We start from the raw sequence: 9,016 nt of genomic DNA, 5'->3' as shown, positions 1-9,016 counted from the left end.
TTTGTTATGAAAGAAAAGAAACAGGCTTTTTTTCCCTAATAGAAGATTAGCATCTGATGCAATTGTTATTGAAATTCCTACCCGTAAATTAACCCAAATCCTAATTATTCATACATTATCTTTTATTATTAAACAATACATTTAATTAATGGTTCGTCTACAGCTGTTTGTATGTATACCTATACCTACAAAAAGAGCCTTACATTAAAAATACATTGTGGTTTGTTTTATTAAAATAATAAACAAGTAAAATATTAACATTAACATATGCGCTCAGCATTGGGATAACTCAACATTGAGAACGATACAACACCTAACTTGTGTACTGGTCAAATCCGCTAACTTTTAACTTTTGAACAAATCTATAAAGATTCAAAGGTCTATTACTGTTATACAACTATCAGTACGATCACTAGAGATGTAATAAGCTTCCATTGAACAACCACACAATAGATGTAATCCCTTTTTCTCTACGATGGGTACGGCGGCCTTCTGCGCGACTTCTAGATGAGTCTGCAATCTTCACCACAACCTCCATCCTGCACAACTGAAGCTGTACTCAACTAGCTGACACGGACACTTTTCGACGTCCTAGCAGCAAGGATGAGTTCAGGCCCTAAAGTCCGTGGCACTTGAATTACCATTAAACACCATCGGTGTGTATACTACTGTATTCTAACAAATGTCCATGTTCTTCTTCTTTGACCTGCTTCATCATAGTTCGGGCGGGATTTAATTAATCTATAATCGCTATTCGAACATTCTGTACAGGAACCATTTTGGCAGGCAGATAAACTTAAGGGCACAAGTAACCAGTTTAAGATGACTGAAAAAGGGAAGCTTGAGAATGATTGAATCAATATTCTGCTTATCGACGCGTAGAAGTAATGCTTGATAACTTGGACCATCTATCTAAACGGAGGACAATTTTCACTACAGCCACACATATGCACTCATGTATATACACTGATAAAGGAACGCTATCATTCATCTACCCTCGTTAATGTCTACAACGAACATCGCCCAAACCAAGCTGACATTAACTTCGTGTCACTGAGTATAGTTCTCGAGTAGAAGTGGTATTCTGATAACCTGGCTTGGCCTCGTTTAAAAAAGTGGTCAGCGACGACGACCCTATAGGAAATACGGGGTAGAGATTCAGTTGACTTTTCGGCTAACGCGACTCCCTCTTCGTCCTATTCGACACGAGCAGCCTGCAGGAAATTTGAATAGCGAAACGACGGGTGAAGACCCGATATCCGACAGTCGGAAGGCGATTAGGCGATGAAGACTAAATCGCTGTTGGCAGGTGGATTCGAAGAGAGCATCAATCGCTTTGCATGGTTCCCGGGGATGCCTGATATCAGAGAGAAACAATAACGGGGTAAACAGACAGCAAAGACTACAACAGGAAAATCTTTTTTTTTTTTTTCGTTTATCATTGCATATCATTCCAGGCAATAATTAGTCTTACTAAATACGCTCTCATCTCGTTGAAATGACATTGTCAACTATTTAATTATTCACTTTTGTCAACTGTAAAATACTTACATGCACTTCTCAATGCGAACCATCTGAGGAAAGAGCTCAGTGTTTACGATAAGCATCCAGTCTTTACTGACAGCCTCGCGTGCCCATCCAACCTGCAGCTCTTCCGTCTGGGTTTCACAGGCAAAATCGGTTCGGCCAATTTCTGAGTCAAATTGCTGTTCCGACGATATCTCTGGAGCGGTCACCGTCTGTAGTTCCTCATAGAGGAATTTTACCCTCTGGATGTTTTCGTCTACTGCACGGTTTACGACGTCCCTAACATAAAAGTAAAACCACATTAAATCCTTGCGAACTGAGTTGATAAAGGTTTCCCTATTTGGCTTTAGCCGCATTGGTAGAAAAGTACGCGAACATTCTTTCGAAACTATTTTATCAAAGACTAATGATAATGAGAGGCAGTGCATTTCTTTATTCATTTGTAACTATACTACCCCACTTAATGTGTTTTTAAGCACTGTGTATATCCTAAGTCACGTGTGCGTCCCACTAAAATGGGAAAATATTTATATGTAAAATCTTTTTTTTAGAAATGTTTGCATAATTGTGTAGATTTCGAAAAATTAACTAGTCTTTGTGTCAAAATGTTTCGAAATTGTCTAACAATCGACTGTGGGAACACAGTGGATACAGACAACGTAAAAACGGTATCCTAAAAATCCAAAGTCTAAAGTGTTTCCTGTCTAATCTCACGACTGGGAATTATTGAATGAACATGTTCGCCATTATTAACTTGCAATCGGAACGCAATCTGCTGAACTTCAGCTATGTGTCAATCGGCTGAGCCCAGCAAGCATGTCATTTCTTGTTACGTATTTAATCGGGATAATAACGGTATGGCACAGACAGAGTAATATTCCCATACACAGATCATTTAAATTGGCACGCCTTCTAACCTTCATAAAAATTCTCTGAATGAATAAAGATTAAAGGGCGGGTTTTCTTCCTACCAGTTAGTAAGTATGGCGCTCTTCACCCAGTAATTATGACAATCGATAAGATTAGTCAACTAATACATTTATACGCAACTATTCCCAGTAAGTACACAAATTTTGACACTTTTTTGTGAAACCCAAATCTAAGTAGATTTTGAAACGCGCTATTACAATAGGCGTGCCATCGATGACAGAGTCATCGTTAGAATCAACCAAAATGACCATTTATGAGCAAACTTATCCGATGATAAAATCTTCGAATTCGAAGATTCGTTTTTTTTTCTTATATTTTTTCCGCTCACAGCCTCAATAAGTTATGCAAATGGGAAGAGGCCCCAGTGAGGGTTACCCCCTCTCATACGGCCACAGGAACGCACAAATATTCGCCTCGTCTGCATAGAACAGGACTAGAAGACAATGATCAAGTTAAAGTATCTGCCGACGCTGCTGTTGTCTTTGATGCTGGAACGTGCCGACCGGAAAATCTATCACACGTCCGGGCATCGTCAATTTCTCACTTACCGCCCTTGACAGCCTTCCTGTCATGGTGGTTGTATCAAGCGAACGGTGAGCCGTCTATATAAGTACTTGTGTGCGTGTGCTCGGTAATTTCGTTAGCAAATGTGTCTGTGGGCTGACGAAGAATATGAGATGGTGCCCTAGTCACAACGGGGTTTCTGCCCGTATCCAGATCGAAACCGAATAAAACAGTTTGCCGTCCATTTCGGGTATATCTACTACACTCGACTTGTCGCCTTGCCCCGTTGACACTAACGGTGGCTCGTTTTGTCGAACTGCTTTAAAAACCCTTCGTTTGCTAGAGGGAAACGACGGGTTTTTAAAGCATTTTATGTGAGCATTTTATATTCTGTAAATTTTAAGAGCAAATTTATTCTGTTTCTATCAAGTCGTCGTGGCTATGATGCCGACTTTTTAAACAGCATGAAAGAGAGCTACAATATATTCCTAAACCTTATACGCGCCTTAAAAGGGGGGAAAATGTGTTAGCTACTGTTCTTTGGGATATTACTCTTCTTCGCTAAAACCTCAGTATACATTGGAGTACAAAAATGCAATGTATCTTTAGGAGACTGAATAAATGATTTTAAACGCACTTACATAGGGTAGTCGCTGGTGAGGACGCAAAAGTTGCGTCCTTTTACTTTACATGGTGGCGACGACTTATCAAGTAATGTACGATCGGGCTGCTGTGTCTCCACTGCTTTCCCAGAGTCTGGCTCCGTCCTGTGACGAGAAGCATGAGTTGACTCGATTATAATTTGTTTATATAGTTGAATTGCGAGGATTGTAACGCTTCCATCGAATATTCCATGAGAAAAAATACTACCTGCTAAGAAGAATCGCAAAATAATCAAATTATCATGTCTGCAACTCCGTGACTTGTAGCATCCATGACGGGTACGGTTCTTGAGTTATGTATAGAGAAAACTTAAATGAAAGATCTCAGTCGATCTCACCTGTTGTTACAAAATCACTCATTTAGGTAAGTAAGTTTAATGTTAGGCGCACCCATGTATCTTGTATGATAATTTGCTGTGGTCTACTAGTTTATAGGGTTGTCCGAAAAATAACGGCTGTTGTTGTTGTTCCTTTCGCCACTTCATTAGTCCTTTTTTTTATTTTACTGGGAATCAAATAGGATTTGCATGCCAACTATGCTATTAGGAAGCTATCTGCTCTCTCTCCAATGCGTCAGCGTTTCATCATCCGAAACGCTGCTTTAAATTTCGACTCTCTAAAATGGTTATAACAAGAGGGAAACACGTATATTGGCGCCATTGATATAGTCAAAAAGATACGGTGGCCACCTACAACATTTGTTCCATTGTTACGGCAAAGGCTCGATCACTAAAAAGGTCAGGCTCATTTACTCACTAGCATCATGAAAAAATCGCTCAAGTGTCCACTGGAGTGCGGTTTTCAGGTCGAAAACGCTATATTTGAGTGTTCAGGCCGCTTTTGAGTAGTATCTCTACAAATCTTGTGTCGCACTCGTCACAACTATCTAGGGTTACTTCAGCAGCTTTTTCAGATCGATTACGAGTAACAAGTTTCCAAAATGCTGCTTCTTTTTTCGCCACCAGGCAACAATAACTACGAACTTGATGACCGTGACAGTTTTATCAGGGGAAAGTGCTAGCCATACATATATCCGCATCATCTACTGAGTAAGTTAATCTGACTTTTTAATGATCTGCGCAGATTAGAGTTTGTCTTATGCATGATTATGCGTCTTGACTGCGTTACTTCGGTTACTAGCGGTAATAATTGACGAGTTTACCTGTTAGACTGAAACGTGACAGAGGTTGCTGTGACAAGCGTGTCTGTTGTGGGGCTGACCGTTGCTGTCGGTGAAATTCGTCGGCCCGGGCTTCGAGTTGTAGCTACTTCTGTACTGGATACGCCCTTATCGGCAAGCTCGGTTGATATATAGGGTTGCGTGAGGGTCAGTAGCCTGGGGCGCCGACTAATTATAAATCCTGTTGCTGGTTGTTGCTGCCTGAGGGGTAATAATCAATTCGTTAGTGCCCACATCGTTTGTCGCACTGTTTTATGCAAACGCGCTTGCACATGGACAGTGAAGATACAGATTTTCGTTGTAATCTTAAGTCACAGTTATACCTTTGTGTATTTTTCTGTTTCTTTCTTTTTTACTTACTTTATTACCTTATCTGTTAGCAGCGTCGGTTTAGATTAGCAAAAAAACATTACAAGGTATAGCCAGATCGGGATAAAGGTGCTAAAAATTTAACTATGTATATTTAGATTTCGTTCTCCCTAATTCGCTCCTCGGAAAGCCGGAAAAAAGTTAACACCACCTCTGTGAAACTGATAGTGCCTACAGGGGTAAGGCCTAGAAGCGGAAGGGCCTTATACCTGTCCTTGATCTGGTTTAAAGCAATTCGACAGATTAATAAATGAAACACTTAAAAAATATCGTTCAAAAATCGTCCGTGTTTTTCAGTACGAACGCAATAGAGAATCACAAGTGGAAGGATATGTCTAGGGAAAATCTGTCCTGGACAAATGATAACCATACTTGTAAATATTGTGATTTGTCTAACCCTTTGTGCCATGGAAATGATGATATCATTACTGATAGGAATAACAAGTACTTTACCACATAAAATGTCAAGCGGCGCGTATATATTAAACAGCAAACTTGGAGCGAAAATCAATCGTTCGACGTACATCAATATTGCCTAGTCTTAGAGATATTTCAGTAGAGGGAACGACCCTATTAATAATTTTGTCTGTTTGTAAGACGCTGCCAAGCGGTTCTTATAGAACCAGAAGAGCAGTTGTATGAGTGTAGAAAAAAAAGTACCATTTTTGCCATACATTGTAGTTTGCCAGTATCATCAATACAGTGAAGCTTTGCAATGTTAATGTAAACCTTTAACGTCACCCCGCGTATGGATCGTCATTATAGAAGACAAAATTGCATATATTTAGTTCTATAATGGTGGTAATTTAACTATCACTAGGTGCATTTCCAAGTTACCTCAGCCTATGAACAACGTGAATCCCCATTTTATCTTACATTATACTCTCTTATTAGAATAATTAACCCGGCTAATTCAGTTATTCAATGGGAACTTAGACTTCTTTCATACAAATGCTGTCTTCGTTTGGTGAAGGGTAAGTTTACTTTCCAAAACGATTAAGTTGTTACTCAAGCCCAAAACGTACGATGACCTGAGACTGGCTACTGATAAATTCATAGCCGTAACAAGTAGTAAAATTGATGGTCTCATTCTTGGTGAACGTGGTAATATTGAATATGAATTTTTTTTGTACAAAATATGTACGAATCAAAATTTTCAGCTATCAAATACTGATGTATTCTGTACGTTATGGCTCGCAAACGTCGAAATACAGAAAGTATGCTTTAAAAGTTCGGGAAATAGGCGTCTATTTTGTGTAACTTACGTTGCAGTATCGGGAGCAGGAATTGGAGAGCTGCAATATAGCAAAGGCATAGTGGATCGGGGTTAGATATGTGGGTCATTTGAAACCAAAAACAGAACATCAATACGCATATTTGCTTATTATGGTAATAATACCCATAAACAATGCAAAAATTTACATGTTGGAAGATGCTACAAAAATTGTATAATAATTCACACATATGTACATTTCCTGTTTGCTGCCAATATCTATTTATAAAATAAATGGTAAAATATCTAGAAATTGAGTAACAAAAGTATACTGTGTAACATACTGTGTACGTTGTTTTAGGTATAACCATTGAATAAAGTAATAGATATCGTAAGTTAAACTGAAATAAATTACGCAAAGGTTTTATACAAAAGTCAATACATATATATATATATATATATACCTGGTCCGATCGTTGTTTCGGTGCTCGTCGTTGATTGGTTTAATTTTTTTTTAGGTTAGTATATAATACAAACATTCTAATATTGGTGGATTTACTTTAGATGATCTTAATGCATATTTATCTCCACGTTTACACCGTGTACTATTTTGTAGACGAGAGAGGCCGGTTAGATCATTTTCTTCTAATAAAGTGTTTTGCCACATTATTTTGGGCGCATCTAACCCAAGCATAATTTCTCGTCGTTGCAAAATTCATACGCCTACCATCAAATTGTACCTCAACTGGCTTTCATCACAGGTTAGGAATGTTTTTAAATAATAACACCAATTTTGGTTGAAGGCATATTGTGGTTTCCCTTTCAATGACGCTGTATGGCCTAGGTCAGGGTTGGTAGATTAACTTGGCTTAAAAGCTGTTGTCGTTCTCCACTGTTGGCTTAACGCATAAAAACTCTTCGTGTTCTTGTTGCTGGCTGTCTATCACGTTGTGGGTCCTGCGTACGGCTTCGTTTTTTTCTAGACGACGACGTCGTTATTGACGAGAAATATAACAGGACCTCTATTGGATGTCATTTTAAAAATTAATACCACAGGTGCCTGCTGCTGCCGTAACATTTTTTTCGTTCTTTTCTCGCAAATGTGGCACCTCTATTCAGTTTGATTTGTTTGTATCGATGCCTTTGTATTTTTGTTTAAATTCTTCTCTTTGCTTGATGTTATTAATTCGATTACTTTCGTTCTTCTCCCCATTCCTCTTGAATCTTCTTTCATCTTACATTAGTCTATGAATAGATGGATGGGTGTTTCTATGGTACGATGGCGCGAGATTTGTTGGCTGGTTGAATATGTATACGAATATATAACGTGAAAAATGCAGTTGATAAGTAGTTCCCGTGACTCTGGTGGCGCCGCCGAAAGCAAATGTACATCAGGGTTGCGGAGGGCAATCGCCAGATTTCCACGGAAAAATGATCGACTATAACGCCGTAAGGGACTTTAAGTCTCGACGTACGTACTGGTTCATGTATTAGTTACTGACGAATTTTGGTATTTAATTATTTTTTTAGGGGTAGGAAAGCTGAAAATTGGTGCCGGTAAAATCCAATTTTTTTTTCATTGGTTCGTACGCTACTCTGAACACTCTTTTTGCTGTTCCTCTTCGACCTATACGACCTATTTCTCTTATTTGCAAAATGAATAGGTTAGCGAGTTATGAATCAGTTATTTTGATGAGTTTAGTTATCGAACGCGTACGCAACCCTCTGCCGCCCGCGGTTCGGCCGACTGTGAACAAACGGAAGACGGCTGATCAGTGAACAAACTATTTCATACCTACTCTATATATATATCCGATGTACGTATATACGTCGAATAGCAAGCACGATTTTTTTAATTTAGTTCTTGATTCCGATACATATTTGGCTGTGATTGTCAAAAAAAGGCAAACATGAAATAGTTATAATTGTGCGCTAAATCTTTAACTAATTAGTAAATAGATATTAGAAATTCTCCGCAGTACTTACGGGAGAGGTGCTGGTAGCTTTCCAGGTACTTGTTCTTCCTGAGGAAGGTACTCTGGCTGTGGAGGCGCCACACGCTCTCCAGGCTTATATCCGGGCTTGACTCTCCTATGTACCGGTGTTAGAGCTGGAGCAGGACGCGGCTGTGGTACTGGGGCTGGAGGGGTTGTCGGTGCTGGTAGGGCTGTCGACGCTGGTCGCGGTGCTCTTGTTGGCTCGAAATTTACGTGTTTCACCGGCGGCTCTTCTGGTTGATACTGCGGTTGTGGCCGTCTTGGTACAATTGTCTGCAAACTTGGTTGAGATGTAGGTTGTGGTTTTGATGCAGGCGGCAGCTGCGGAGCAGGAGCCGGTTGCGGAGCTGGCGGCTGATAATTATTTATAGGTCTTCTTGGAGGAACTGTGGGAAGTGGCGTTGGTGCCGGTAGGGGTGGAGGTGGCGTTGGTCTGACAGCTGGAGGGGAAGCTGGCCTTGGAACGGGCGAAGGCCGTGGAGCTGGTGGCTGGGGTCTAGGTACCGGCTGTGGTGGAGGAGTTTGAGGTCTAGGTGGAGGAGGCTGATAGCTTGGTCTTTGTCTCGAGGGCGGAATAGTGGGAACTGACGGCGTCGGGCTAGGTGTTGGTGGAGGAGGAGGGGGTCTGGGCGCT

The 9,016-nt window shown here is 40.2% G+C and overlaps 1 protein-coding gene across 1 annotated transcript; it reads right to left on the bottom strand.

Moving 5' to 3' along the window:
• Positions 1 to 204: 204 nt before the first annotated feature.
• Positions 205 to 9,014, bottom strand: LOC111269135 (uncharacterized; the record flags this gene model as incomplete). The annotated part of the gene is given in 6 exon segments (XM_022848527.1): positions 205 to 1,357; positions 1,552 to 1,806; positions 3,603 to 3,728; positions 4,786 to 5,004; positions 6,438 to 6,467; positions 8,372 to 9,014. Coding segments are annotated over 6 exon segments (1,472 nt in total), but the record flags the coding sequence as incomplete, so codon positions are not given.
• Positions 9,015 to 9,016: the final 2 nt, after the last annotated feature.

Source organism: Varroa jacobsoni, unplaced genomic scaffold (assembly GCF_002532875.2).
Source record: "Varroa jacobsoni isolate VJ856 unplaced genomic scaffold, vjacob_1.0 scaffold_1356, whole genome shotgun sequence".
NCBI lineage: Eukaryota > Metazoa > Arthropoda > Arachnida > Mesostigmata > Varroidae > Varroa > Varroa jacobsoni.
The sequence above is the reverse complement of the archived record's forward strand: the minus strand, read 5'-3'. Positions and strand labels throughout refer to the sequence as shown.